Source organism: Anolis carolinensis, chromosome 5 (genome assembly GCF_035594765.1).
Source record: "Anolis carolinensis isolate JA03-04 chromosome 5, rAnoCar3.1.pri, whole genome shotgun sequence".
Classification (NCBI taxonomy): Eukaryota; Metazoa; Chordata; class Lepidosauria; order Squamata; family Dactyloidae; genus Anolis; species Anolis carolinensis.
This window is the reverse complement of record NC_085845.1, coordinates 206,877,450-206,890,713: the sequence shown is the minus strand read 5'-3', so window position 1 is coordinate 206,890,713 and position 13,264 is coordinate 206,877,450. Positions and strand designations below refer to the sequence as shown.

General features: G+C 56.6%; 1 protein-coding gene across 8 annotated transcripts in view; it reads left to right on the top strand.

Moving 5' to 3' along the window:
• The window catches only part of sbf1 (SET binding factor 1), a 34,478-nt gene that overhangs the window by 5,210 nt on the left and 16,004 nt on the right, over positions 1-13,264 (top strand). For 4 of the 8 annotated variants that reach the window (XM_062983471.1, XM_062983470.1, XM_062983468.1 and 1 more), the window contains exons 2-16: positions 3,608-3,693; positions 4,466-4,603; positions 4,742-4,879; positions 5,305-5,415; positions 6,153-6,179; positions 6,798-6,903; positions 7,177-7,309; positions 7,997-8,105; positions 9,269-9,382; positions 10,169-10,246; positions 10,731-10,844; positions 11,206-11,334; positions 11,426-11,524; positions 12,444-12,648; positions 13,027-13,139. In XM_062983471.1, the coding sequence (XP_062839541.1) occupies positions 3,608-3,693; positions 4,466-4,603; positions 4,742-4,879; positions 5,305-5,415; positions 6,153-6,179; positions 6,798-6,903; positions 7,177-7,309; positions 7,997-8,105; positions 9,269-9,382; positions 10,169-10,246; positions 10,731-10,844; positions 11,206-11,334; positions 11,426-11,524; positions 12,444-12,648; positions 13,027-13,139 (1,700 nt within the window). The remainder of the gene's footprint in view (positions 1-3,607; positions 3,694-4,465; positions 4,604-4,741; positions 4,880-5,304; positions 5,416-6,152; positions 6,180-6,797; positions 6,904-7,176; positions 7,310-7,996; positions 8,106-9,268; positions 9,383-10,168; positions 10,247-10,730; positions 10,845-11,205; positions 11,335-11,425; positions 11,525-12,443; positions 12,649-13,026; positions 13,140-13,264) is intronic. The other 4 variants (XM_062983469.1, XM_062983474.1, XM_062983472.1 and 1 more) reach the window with 1 other exon arrangement.

The following is a 13,264-nucleotide window of genomic DNA, read 5'->3' as shown; positions in this document are numbered from 1 at the left end:
AAGGCCATTCCTCTCCACACCGGACCCTCATCAGCAGGGAGCTGCTCAGCTTCTTTCTTTCTGAAGCATCCAGAAAAGTAGACCCCTGAGGTAGATGGCCCCATTGCAAAACAGCCCTGGCTGTCAAGGGGTTCCTTTTAATGTTCTGTTGAAATCCATCCCGTAACTTAAAACCATGGGTCCTGGTCTTACCCTCTGGGGCACTGAGAGCAGGCCTACTATTTTGGACAATTCTATAACTTTTGTAATCCAATTTTCTTTTAGGGTTAGTCTTTTAGTTTTCCATTTTTGTGCATAGTCTTGCTGTAGTAATCATATAATGTACTGGCTTGGAAGGTCATGGGTTAGGGTTAGGGTGGATTGAACCCTCTCACATACACTCAAGGTTTCCATCATTGGACTGCCTGGCATGTTTGTTATTGATGTCTGTGACTGCTCAACTTCTGGGTTTTCTCTAAAAATGTAACTATTGCATTTTGTGCATTCTCCATGTTGGTTTTCAAAAAGAAGAAAGGAAAAACAAACGTTGCACTGGGGGCTATGGCATTGCAATAAGCCTTGGTACATGGAGGAGGTTGCTGGGGAGGGGTTGACCCATAGAGCTTTGAGTAGGAGATCCAGGCAAGATGGCATCCTCTTTTTCGCACACAGCCGGGTCTGGCCCTCCGCAGCCCTGGGCACAGTGCCCTCCTTGTTTTCCTATCCTTTGGGAGGTCCACTGCCCCTGTGGCCAGGCCAGACCAGGCGAGGTGGGGGGGGCTGGACGGATGGACAGGACACAGGCCAGGCATTGTTTCTGCTGCTGCTGACACGGGATGCTCTTTCTTGGGGTGGGGGGAGGCAGAGGCTGGAGCCCTCTTCAGATGTGCATTTGCATACAGGGGTGAGGGTGGGGAGGTGGAGATGGGGGCAGCCCTGCCAAATGGGGTGCATTGTGTCTGGGTCTGGGCAGCCCTATGAAGGGAAGTGGGAGTTGGATTTGAAAGAGGCAGGCACAGGTCGGTCCATCGTTGCTGGGTTTGCAGGCTTCCCTCCCACAGAGCAAAGGAGCATGAAGGTGCACTCTGCTTGCGTGTATGCATGTGTTTACGTGTGTCTGGGGCCTCCTGTTTGAAATGGGCAGCAGAGTCCTCTGTGTCAAAATGGCTGGGAGGTTGCCTCCTGAGCCAGCGCTTTAATTTCGTTGTACAGTGTACAATGACAATAATGTTATTCTATTCTATTTTATTCTCCTCTCTTTCCTTGTGACAGGGCTGCCCTCATGGGACCTCTGATGGCCCCTTCACGCCTGCTTCTATACTGGGCATTGCTCCACTGGGACCTGGGACACGAGGGGGCTGCACCAGCACTTGCCTTGGGTCAGGGCCCATGTGCCCCCTTGCAGCCAGTGACAGCCCCAGGAGGAGAGGGAGCTGTGGAGGCTGTGGGGCATTTTGTGGCCATTCACCTCAAGAGCATTTTGCAGTGAAGCCAAAACTGTTCTTTTCTCATGCAGGGGGAACTCTCCCCCTTCATCTCTCTGACACACTTGAAGTATTTGTAGTCAGTTACCGTATTGCATCATAAAGTCTCTTCTGAATGTGTAATGTAACCTTGTGTGTGTGGATATGCCTGTGTATGTGCGCCTTTCACCTGGAATACTGTGTCCAGTTCTGGGCACCACAGTTGAAGGGAGATGTTGACAAGCTGGAAAGCGTCCAGAGGAGGGCGACTAAAATGATTAAGGGTCTGGAGAACAAGCCCTATGAGGAGCGGCTTAAAGAGCTGGGCATGTTTAGCCTGCAGAAGAGAAGGCTGAGAGGAGACATGATAGCTATGTACAAATACGTGAAGGGAAGTCATAGGGAGGAGGGAGCAAGCTTGTTTTCTGCTGCCCTGCAGACTAGGACACGGAACAATGGCTTCAAACTACAGGAAAGGAGATTCCACCTGAACATCAGGAAGAACTTCCTCACTGTGAGAGCTGTTCGACAGTGGAACTCTCTCCCCCGGGCTGTGGTGGAGGCTCCTTCCTTGGAGGCTTTTAAGCAGAGGCTGGATGGCCATCTGTCGGGGGTGCTTTGAATGTGATTTCCTGCTTCTTGGCAGGGGGTTGGACTGGATGGCCCATGTGGTCTCTTCCAACTCTACTATTCTATGATTCTATGATTCTATGATTCAGTCAGTGGAATATTCTTCTGCCTGGGAGTCTGGTGGAGTTTCCTCCTTTTTCTGGAGGTTTTCAAGCAGAAGCTGGATTGCCATCTGTCAAGAGGGCTTGGATAGTGCCTTCCTGCTTGGCAGAAAGAAGGGGGTTGGACTGGATAGCCCTTGGAGGTCCTTTCCAACTCTAGGATTCTGTAGCCAGTGGTTAAGGGGATTGCCCTTCTTATCATGCTCAGATGAGGCTGCAAAGCAACACTCATTTCTGTAAGGCATCTAACGTAAACATCGCCCCCAGTCCCCATGGTCTCCCGTTGTCTCTCCAAGGCTCTGTGTTCCCTTGGCCCTCTGCCTCCCCCGGCTGCCACCTCAGTCCCCGATGCTATCATGTGTTTCCTTGGATGCTGGCCCCGATACATGTAACTCCAAGCCCTGTACCTCTCAGACCCTGCGTGTTCCTGGATAAAGGGCTGGCCTGCGAGCACCTCTGCTGCCAAACCTCAGCAGCTGGAGGCTGGAACTGACCAGCTGTGATTTCCTCCTGTAAACCAGGATTGAATGGAGCTCAAGCAAACAGCAGTTTAGCTGTCCTGGCAAATAGCAGGGGAGCTGTGTTTATGGTGGGCTGGAGAGACCATAAATAGCATCATCGATGGCTGGCTTGTGCCTCAAAATAGAGCTGTGGTTTGCTGGGGAGGAGAGCTGTCCTGGTGGGATCCAGCTGTGATGCCCAAAATAGTCCCCCTGGCTCAGTGGGCCACCATCTCTGTTTGGGGCCTGCAGATACCGATGGTGCTGCTATCCTGGCGGGTGGATGCGTGGCCAGGAAAGGCCCAGGCGCTGAGCCTTGCGCTTCATTGGGAGAAGCCTGAACCGCTGTCCTGAGGCCGGCTGGGAATTGCAGGCCATCCCCTGAAGGGCCCACTGCCAAGGGCCTCTGCGGGGACTGATCCACCAACGGGTTGCAGGGCCAGAGGCTTAGGGGGCAGGAGATGGCTTGGCGCAAGGCTCTGTGAACTGAGGTAGAACTGGAAGGGCTGCTGAAGGAAAAGCCCAGCTCTGGCATTAAATGGCAGAGGGCAGATTCTGAGGAGCCAAGTCAGCAAATCGAAAAATGATGGCTATATTATTATTGTTACTGTTATTGTTATTAATTATTATGTTTATACACTGCTTGTTCTCTCCACAAGGAGACACAAAGTGGCTTATTTCAGGCTATCAAAGACTACTTGAGGGGGAGCCACCATTTGCATAAGAGACAGGTGGGGATGTCTTGATATGGGCGAGTTGGCATACCAGATAAAGTTATGTTTCAAAGGGGCAACAATAGCAAACCTAGCTAGAGGAATATGGCCTTAAGAGACCCAGTTATGAGTGCCCCTCTAGAGGAGTCTTGGGTGGGGGGATGGGATTTAGAGGGTGCAGGGCATGATCTGATGCACTTTGCTCTCCTCCTTGTCTGCAGGCAATGGCGATGGCCAGGGACAGATACTGCAGCGCTTTCCGGAGAAGGATTGGGAAGACAACCCTTTCCCACAGGGCATTGAGCTGGTGAGTGACCTGGCTGCTGGCCTGAGGAGGGTGGGCAGAGAGTGTTGCCCTCAGCCCTCCGCCCCCCACCCTAAGTGCAGGGGGATTGGTGGCAGCAGTTGGGCCAAGGAGGCACCTTTGGGTGGACAAGCGCTGGGGGGGGAGCTCAGCTCTCAAGTGGGCAGCTCAGCGTTTTGGGAACAGGGACAGTGTGAAAGAGCGGGGGGGGGGTCCTCTTTGGGCCTTGTTGCAGAGGCTTGGAGTGTCTGAGCAGAGCACCGCTTCCCCTGGATCCCAAATGTGTGCACAGGCACTTGCTTGCATGCACGATGAGGAGAGCGCACCTCTGTGTTTCATTCGGTTGGGTCTTACGTGTGACAGGCCTGACTCACTTCTGTGTGGGTTATCTAATATTTTGGCTGCGATGCCTGAGTCCGCCCACCTGAAATCTCAAAAACGGCGACAGGCAGCCTAAGCACAGTCTTGTGCAAAAAGGGAAGAGAGCCCCGAGGAGGATGTAGGCCCTGATGGCTGTGGGTTTTGAGGGGGTCCTTTTGTCCCTGCTATCAGCTGGAGGGTGTGTGTGTGGGGGGGGGGGGGGGGAAGTGAAGCCTTCCTTTCCTGCCACCAAGAAGACAGGAAGGTGGGAAGAGGTCTTTGCCTGTCCTGCATTTCTCTTGAGAGAAGGGCCTGGCCTTGGGGTGGGCTGGGGTCTCCCCCTTTCCCTTGGAGAGGGCATGAGGGGTAGCCCCTGCCTGGATTGATCGATGCCAACCTGCCCAATCTCTTGCAGTTCTGCCAGCCGAGTGGGTGGCAGCTCTTCCGCGAGAGAAACCCTCCCACCTTCTTCATCGCTGTCCTGACGGACATCAACTCGGAGCGCCATTACTGTGCCTGCTTCACCTTTTGGGAGGCCATTGACAGGTCCCAGGTAACATTGGGATCGAGGCGGGAAGGGAACCCACACCGCCACTGCCGCCCCCAGTGGAGAGGCCTTGCCCCCCGAAGGGAAGGTGCAGCTGGGGCAGAGGCCCTTTGAGGGGGCAGCTGAGCCTTTTCTCCCCGGCAGCTCCAGAATCGTTTGCGGAAGGATGAGGAAGAGGAGGAGGAGGAGGAGGAAGTGGCCGCCCCAGTCCAGCCGGCTCAGCTCTTTGCCCCCAAAAGTTTGGTGCTTGTTTCCCGATTGGACCATGCAGAAGTTTTCCGGGTACGTGGTGCCGGGGGGGGGGGGGGGGGACAGGGCAGGGCCAAAGAAGACCAGGAATCCCCTGCTGCACTCTCGTCTTGGGTGTCTTAGGAGCTGCGCTCTTAAGGGCCCAGAAAGAGCAGCGTGAACTGAAGGTTTGCAGTGCCAGGCGTATGGGCGTATGTCCTGGGAAAGGCGGGCAGGCTGTTCAGTGAAGGAGACTGATCCCAACAACAGGCAAAGCCCTTCTTGAGGCAGGGCATGCTGAGCCCCCGGCGGAGGAGGAAGAGGCCCTTTTCTCCCCAAGGCCTACGGACAGCCCAGCCGTCCTGGGCAGCGGTCTCTGCGGGGTCCCTCCTACTCTATCCCAGCAGTGGCTCAGGGCCTGGTCTGTAAATCCCTGGTGGGTGGTCTAGGTGTGTGGTGACTGTGTCTCTCCATCATAGAACTGCCTGGGCCTGGTCTACACCATCTACGTGGACGGCCTGAGCACCTCCTTGGAGACTGTCATTGGAAACCTCCTGACCTGCACCATCCCCATCATGGGGGGCTCCCAGGTGAGGCCCTGCTTCCTTCCGGCATCCCAGGCCAGGGGGCCATTTCCCACCAATGGCCCAGGCTCTGAAGGGGCTGCCTCTGGACCAGCAGAGGTGGTGGGCTGGCGTGGGGCTTGCTCGCTGTCATGGTTCCTGGCCGTGGTCCCTGGCCCTCAGGGCAGCCCAGCCCCAGCGGACCCCCTCTCTCTGGTCGGGGGTTTTGTGCAGCTGCCGCTAGACCCACTTTTGAAGCCAGGCCTCGGCCCAAGGGCTCCTGGTGGCGGTTTGTGTGGGTGGAGGGTGGCATGGCCTTTCCCTCCCCTTCCTCCGCTGGACAGTGGCAGCAGGGGCTGTCCTGCTTGCCCACCCGCTCCTCAGCCGCCCAGAAGGCCCCCCTCTGACTCCTCCCTGGCCCTGCGTGTGCATCCGTGCATGGGAGGAGAGCACACATGGGCGCATAATGGGAGGCATCTGCCATTATGTATCCACTGCAGGGCAGGAGGTGTGCCAGGAAGGACCATTATGGCTCTGTGGTTCATGTGGGTGGCCCTCCCTCTGTCTGCCCCTCCCTCTGTGCTGTGTCAAGGCCCGGTGCCCTTCCTCCCCCTCCCCCTCCCCCTCCTGCCATTGCTGCCTTGTGCTGTTGCTTGCTGGACCCTGCTCTTGCGCTCGTTTCTGCCTCTCGCTCGGCCCGCTGCCCGCCCTGCGCTGTGTTTCTAATTGACTGTGCTGTTTCTGTCTGTCTCTATCTATCTCAGCCTGACACGGAGGACGAAGGAGGAGCGGTACGCACACGTTTTCTCTCCTGGGGGGCAGCGAGGGGGATGTGGGGGGCCAGAGAGGCTCCCCTTTGTCTGTCTGTCTGTCCCTCCATCCCAAGAGGGGCCTGTGTGCAGCTTCCTGTTCTCGCTCAGTTTGCCTGTGTCTGTCCTTTGTGGTCAGTGAGAGAGAGAAGAGAGCTGGGAAAAGGGACTGAGTGGCCTTGGCAATCTCTTCCAATTCTCTGATTCTATGAAAGCAGGGAGGGGGTGTAGAGGTGTCGCTCCTGTTTCGGTGGGGTGGGAGGGTTGGCCTTTTTCTTTTGCAGCCCAGCATTTCCAGTCCAGCCAGAGATTAGGGCACGTGTTTGTCCTGTCTGTCTGTCCTTCTGTCTGTGGGCCTCTCTTCCTCCTCCTCCTCTTCCTCCTGTGCAAGCGCTCAATTGATCAGGCAAGAGAGTCTTTGCAAGGCAGCAGGCAGGAGAGGCAGGGCACCTTTGCTCGGTGCAGCCGGAGGGGAGAGGGTTGCATCCCAGGCAAAGCGAGGCAGGCCGAGGTCCCTGGAAGGCAGCTCCGGAGCATGGCCGGCCGTCTGGCTTCCCTCGCTGAGTCCTGGCCGTGGGGCCTGCTGCCTCTCTCTTGCAGAGGACCATCTCCTTGGGGGCTGGCGACAGGCAGGTCATCCAGACGCCTATCAACGACTCCCTTCCCATCAGCAACTGCAGCGTGGCCCTTCTCTTCCGACAACTTGGTGAGAGCGGGGTCAGGCCCCTCATGGTGGGACCAGCAGCCTTCCTTGTCTTGTATTGCTATGCCCCCCCTCCCCAGAAACCCCTGGAAACCTGCAATTTCTGGGGCAGCCCCTGACCTAGGGAGGGAGGGAGGGCCTGCCACAGCCCAAGGGCTACTGACCCCTGAGAGCAGTGGGGCAGAGGGCATCCTGGGTTGGGGCAGCTGGGCTGTGATGAGCAGAGCGGGTGACCTTACTGGCCTCCCCCCTTCCTCCCTGTTGCCCTTTGCCCAGGAATCACCAATGTCCTGTGCCTCTTCTGCGCGGCCCTCACGGAGCACAAGATTCTGTTTCTGTCCAGCAGCTACCAGAGGCTGACCGATGCCTGCCGGGCCCTCCTTGCCCTCATGTTCCCCTTGAAGTACAGGTAAGGACAAGGGGTCCCGGGGGAAGGGGGGTGGGCAAAGGGCAGGCCCTCTGCTTGCTGCCTGCTCCATCTTGTGGCTGCAGCCTCCGGAAGAGCCAGCTGGTCTGGTCTCATGGTGCTGCTTGTATCAGGAAAGGCCCCGACTGAGTCTTTCTAGGAGCCAAGCTGTGTGAGAAGGACTACAGTTGTTGGTAGTGGCGGTGTTTGAGGGGACTCAAAGTGGCTTGACATAAAAGCATTAGTACAGAACTTAAAATATACAAATATACAAAAATTAGAATTAAACATAAACAGTATTAAAAACCTCAGCAACAATCCCAGAGCACTTGAAGTGTGGCTTTTGGGACTCCCTAGAGCCATGGCCGCCTATGTTGCCCCAGGAAAGAAGCAAAGGTGGAAAGGAGCTTCTTTTTCAGCAGGAGGGGGGTCACCCACCAGAGGTGAACACCTGAAGCCCCCATTGCTGTTTGGGGTGGGCGGAAGGAACAATGACAAATGAGGCACCCCTGGGTGGCCATTGCTGTGGAAAGGAGTATTGGCAAGTGGCCTGCTGCCTTTGAGTGCCTTGCTTCCGAGCCCTGGGAGCGAGGGCGGAAGGGGTCTCCCTCGTCCTCTCCCCCCCCCCTCTGGCGCTGAGGAAGGGCCTCTCCCAAAGGGCTCCTCCTGAGACTGGTGTCTTGGTTCCAGCTTCACCTACGTGCCCATCCTCCCGGCTCAGCTCCTGGAGGTCCTCAGCACGCCAACCCCCTTCATCATTGGGGTCAGTTCTGCCTTCCAGTCGGAGACACAGGAGCTGGTAAGTCCAGGGCCCAAGGGAAGCGGGGTGGTCTCCGGGCCTGGAGTGGGCTTCTGCATGGAGGATCTGTTCTTGCAGGGGGGCTACCGAAGAGGGGCTTCCCCTGCCTCCTGCCCTTCCCTTTGGGGAGAGGCCCGTTTCCCCCACTCACCCCATGAGGCAGACTTTGGTGTAGGACCAATGCGGAACTACTTGTTTGCTGCCTTTTCTCCTGAGGAGGCTGCAAGGGTGTCCCTGCTTCTGGGAAAGTGGAGGGAGGTCTCTTCCACTTTGAAGCCTCTGCATGGGATGAGAAGGATCCCTTGGTTGCATAAGGGGCCAAGTGAAGTGCTTAGGGGGTGGAGCAACTCCCCTGTGAAGACAGGCATGAATATGTGGAGCTAAGTTTACCTCTTAGAAAAATAGGAGAGAAATGTATAAAATTACTAGTGAAAGTAAGAGGAAGGTAAGATTATTAAACAACTAAAGACATGGCTTTTCCAGTGTGCATTCAAATAATTAATGGACGTGACAGACCCTTCTTATAGACACACTACTTTTGCACTTTATCTTTCTTCCTACCCCAAACTCTCCCAGACAACTCTTTGACACTTTTTGAATTGTCTTGAAACTATGCACTTTCTGACCTGAGTCCCCATCCTATCCATTAGTGGTGATATTTGTTTTTACTATTTTATCTTTTATCTGGTTATTTGATGTTTTTGTATTATTGTGTTTTAATTTGTTTATCTTATTTGATTGTCGTGTTGATACTGTTTATTTAGCTATGTATACATGTTTTAACTTGCCATACTTTGTTCCTGTTTTTGGGCCTGGCCCCATGTGAGCCACCCCGACTCCCTTCGGGGAGATGGAGGCAGGATACAAAAATTTATTATTATTATTATTATTATTCCTCTTGGACTGGACCTGGCTCAGGCCTCCTGCTCTTTCCCAAACCCTGACTGACAGACAGACACTCGGGAGGGCACTCGATGGGGCCACTGGTTGAGTGGTGAGCTTAATGAGTTAGTCACATTGAATCATAGAATCACAGAGTTGGAAGAGACACCCTCAAAGGCCATCCAGTCAGAGTTCCACTGCTGAACAGCTCTTGAGTCATGTTGTTGGGAGAAAGGTGAGATGTAAATGAGGAGGAGGAGAATAATAATTGGTCTTTCCAGCTGGACGTTATCATAGCCGACCTGGATGGTGGGACGGTCACGGTGCCCGAGTGCATCCACATCTCTCTGCTGCCTGAGCCGCTTCTGCATCGCACGCGCGAAGCTCTCTCCATGGTGAGGCTCACTTTGCTGCCTAAACTCTCTTCCTGCCAGTGAACACCCCTCGGTGGGCAAGCGCTGGCTGTTCCTTCAGGAAGGGGGCAGGTGGGCCACCCTGACTGGCAGGGGGCTCCCGGGAAAGGCTTATTCCTCCCCCTCCTCCTCCTCCTCCGGGATCTCTAACAAAGGGCAGAGGAGACTCTGTGAGGTGCGAGGATCGTGGCCCCTCAGGACAGACCTTTGGAAATGGAGCAGAGGTGATTGGGATGAAGAGGGAACCTGCTCCCGACTGTCCCATCCACACTTGCTATCAGTGTGTGTGTGTGTGTGTGTGTGTGTGTGTGGTGGAGGGGGGGGGGGCTTTAGGCAGATCAATCATCCAAGGGTCTCTGCCCCATGGCGCCCTGTGAGCATCCAGCAAACAGGCCTCCGCCCTGCAGTCCACCCTCCCTGGTGTAGCCTTTACAGCTGCAGCTTTTGTAGTGTTTACGATTGCATTGTTAAGCTGTGATTTCTGTGAATCTTGATGGAGAAGCATGATAGAGACCCTTTTGAACTCAGATCAAAGTACATGGCAAGTAAGAAATCCTCCCAGCGCCACTTGCTTCTTGACAATTTTTTTTTTGAGGGGGGAGAGGTGCTGGCAAAGGGGAAGGGGCAGTGATTCAGGGTGGGAGCGGCTGTCAGGCTGCAGGGCGGCCTCTCATGGGCTTCTTGCCGGGCAGCAGCCGCGGTGCTTTTGCCAAGCCCCTGCAGCCCAGATGGATGCCTTTCCTCCAAGGCCCCTCCCCTCTTTTGCAGGTCCTGGACCCAGGGCTAGAAATTGCAGACCTGGCCTTCCCACCGTCCACCATCTCTGCCTCCTCCCTCAAGATGCAGGTAGGCTGGGCAAGCAGTGGGGGTGGGGGTCCACTTGTCCACTTCCTTGAAGGGGCCACCAAGGTTCTGCAGGCTGAGGGCAGGATGGGAGAGGAACTGGCAGGAGCCCCGGGCGCTAAGGGGAGCCTCTGGGGGTGGCGGAGGAGAGGCAGTGCAGTGCCTGGCAGTGGAAGCAAGAGAGACTGCCAGGCATATTCCTGACCCAGAGGGTGCAGGTTTAGATGTTTTGCACACTGCATATTGAAGGGAGCGCACAGGAATGTTTGCAGGGATCTTGAATCAGTGCCAAGGAAGCTGTGGGTCTGAGAAGCCCTTGGAAGTAAAGGCAGAGTCCCTCCTTGGGTCAGGAGACCCAGGGAGCTCCCATCCTCCTCCCGTCCCAGTCTGGAGCCCAGGAGGGAAGGAAGGGTGCTTTGCAGCAGAGTTGCTGGGCCACGCCTGCTCCCAGGGCCTGACACACGCGCCCCTCGTTTCCCGGCTGCAGGACAAGGAGATCCGGGCCGTCTTCCTCCGGTTGTTTGCTCACTTGCTCCAGGGCTACCGCTGGTGCCTCCACATCATCCGCATCCACCCGGAGCCCGTCATCCGCTTCCATAAGGTGAGGCGCTGCAGGTGGGAGGAGCAGAGGCAGCGAGAGGAGGAGCGAGGGGACCACCAGGGACTCTTCCCTGGGTTGGGCAAAGCCAGATGGAGGAAGGGGATATCTTGCTCTTTGCTAACTGGTCAGCCTTTGTGCATCGCAAAGATTTGTGCAGAGAGGCCTTCAAAATACATTGGACGGAAGAATGGTCCAAAGTTGCGCTTGAAGGTGGGCAAAGTGGAGAGACTCCTCTGTTCCTCCTGGGCACAATGGCCATTGACACCCCCTGGGTGCCTTGACCCGGCTGTCTCGAGGAGCCCGTTCCCAGTCCGCTCCCAGCAGGGGCCTGATGGGAGCCTCCTCTTCTTCCTGGCTGCAGGCCGCCTTCCTGGGGCAGCGTGGGTTGGTGGAGGACGACTTCCTTCCCAAAGTGCTGGAAGGCATGGCGTTTGCTGGCTTTGTGACGGAGCGAGGGCCGCCGTATCGGGAGACAGACGTCTTTGACGAGGTGAGGGGTTCCGGGGACACTGCGGACACACTATGGGGCTTGGAGAGAGGTCCGGTGTCCCTTGACCACCATCTTCTCTCTACCATCTCAGCTAGTGGCCAACGAAGCCCAGCGGATGCAGGCCGACGAAGGCAGCAAGGTCCGGGTCCTGCAGCACATCAAGGAGCTGGCGGAGCAGCTGTATAAGAACGTGAGTGCACGTGCACACCTGGCTCCCTCCTTGGCCCTTTCCCTTCAGCGCACCCTGTTTCCAGCGCTGCCACTGAGGAAGCGAGGTCTTGCTGGCCGCATTTGCTGAGGTTTCGGCAAAGAAAAAGGTTGCCGGGAGGGCAGGTTTTGGGCAGTGGATTACCAGCATGGCTATAGCTTTATCTTGGTACAAGAAACCCAAGGAGAGAAGCAAAAGGTTGAGGGCAGAGGGGCTGGCTTGGCCACTGTTCCAGGAGTAACGTGGGATGCAGGCTGCAGCTGAGGTCCTGGACTGATGTGGGTGTGGAGAAGGAGAAAGAAGGAGGCAGCGGAGGGTGGGGTCTGCCCCAGAAGTCAGGGGCCCCCTTAGCTCTGCTGCAAGGCAAGGTCTTTGGAGGCTCCTTGCCAGGAAGATGCTGGTGGACTGGAGCGTGTCCTTTGGAGGGCAGCTAGAATGGTTAGAGGGAGCGAAACCACAGCCAGTGGGTGAAAGAGCCAGGAAAGCTTAACCAGAGTCCTTGTCATTCTTTTCATGCCTCACCCGCCTTGCACCCCAATTGTGGCAAAAGGCAAAGTGTAAATGCGATCAGCCTGGGAAACGTACTGAGCAGGTCTCTCTCTAGAGGTTTATAAACAGGCTGGATAGAGGTCGCTTGGGAGAGCTTGGATTATTCTTCTGTTTATGGCAGAAGGGAGTTGGGCTGGGTGGCCCCTGGGGCTCATGTGGGGAAGGGGGCCACAACCAGGGGCTGGAAGCCGCCACGAGGAGGCAAATCCCGGCAGATGGAGGTGGGGAGGGGCTCCCTGGTGAAGGACAGTGAAGACAACGAAGGAGCTCCAGGGGGGCCACCGGGCCCCTCTCTGCGTTGCTGGCCCTGCTTCCCTCTCAGCCCCCCTCTGGCCCGGCTCTCTTGCTCCAGGAGAACCCCTACCCGGCCGTGACGATGCACAAGGTGCAAAGGCCCACGGAGGGCTCCCACCTGCGGCTCCACCAGAGGCCTTTCCCGCGCCTGGACGAGGGCACCATCCAGTGGATCGTGGATCAGGCCACGGCCAAGCTGCAGACGGCGCCGCCTGTGGTCCGGGCGGAGAGGAAGTGCATGGTGCCATCTGGGCCCCCCCTCGGTAGGTGCTGCGAGCGCACCTTGCTTTCTCACCGCTGCTAGATTTGGGTTGGGATCTGGAAGCCTTTCCCTGGTGTTTCCTGGTCCCCTCCAGTCAGAACGGGGCTCCTCCGAGTGCCTGCCCTGCTCAAAGAGAGAGCCCTCCCCCTCGCTTCTTGCTTCTTTGTGGAGCAGTCCATTTGGGCTGGGTCTCTGTGCATGGCAGCCCCACTCTCCTCAGACAGGCCGGCCTGGTCAAGGGCAGGGAAAGGTCTGGGCCTCGCTCCTTGTCCAGGCTCTGTGCCAAAGAGGAAGGAAGGAGGGGTGGCAGGGGGGGTCCCATTGCATTGAATGGGGCTGGCATGTCTCTCTTTCTCTCTCTGCCCCTTCCCCTCCACAGGGACGCTCATGGAGCGCAACGGCCTCGTCCTGGCCAACAGCGCCCGTCGCCTGGAGGTCGTCCGGAACTGCATCTCCTACGTCTTTGAGAGCAAAATGCTGGAGGCCAAAAGGGTAGGGCCCCATTTCTGAAGGGGATCACCTCTGGGGGTGGAGTGTCCTTTGGTTTCATAGGGGGGGGGGCAACTCAGGAATGGTGCCTTTCTCTTGGAGGAGGATATGCCACGGCCCCAGGTGGC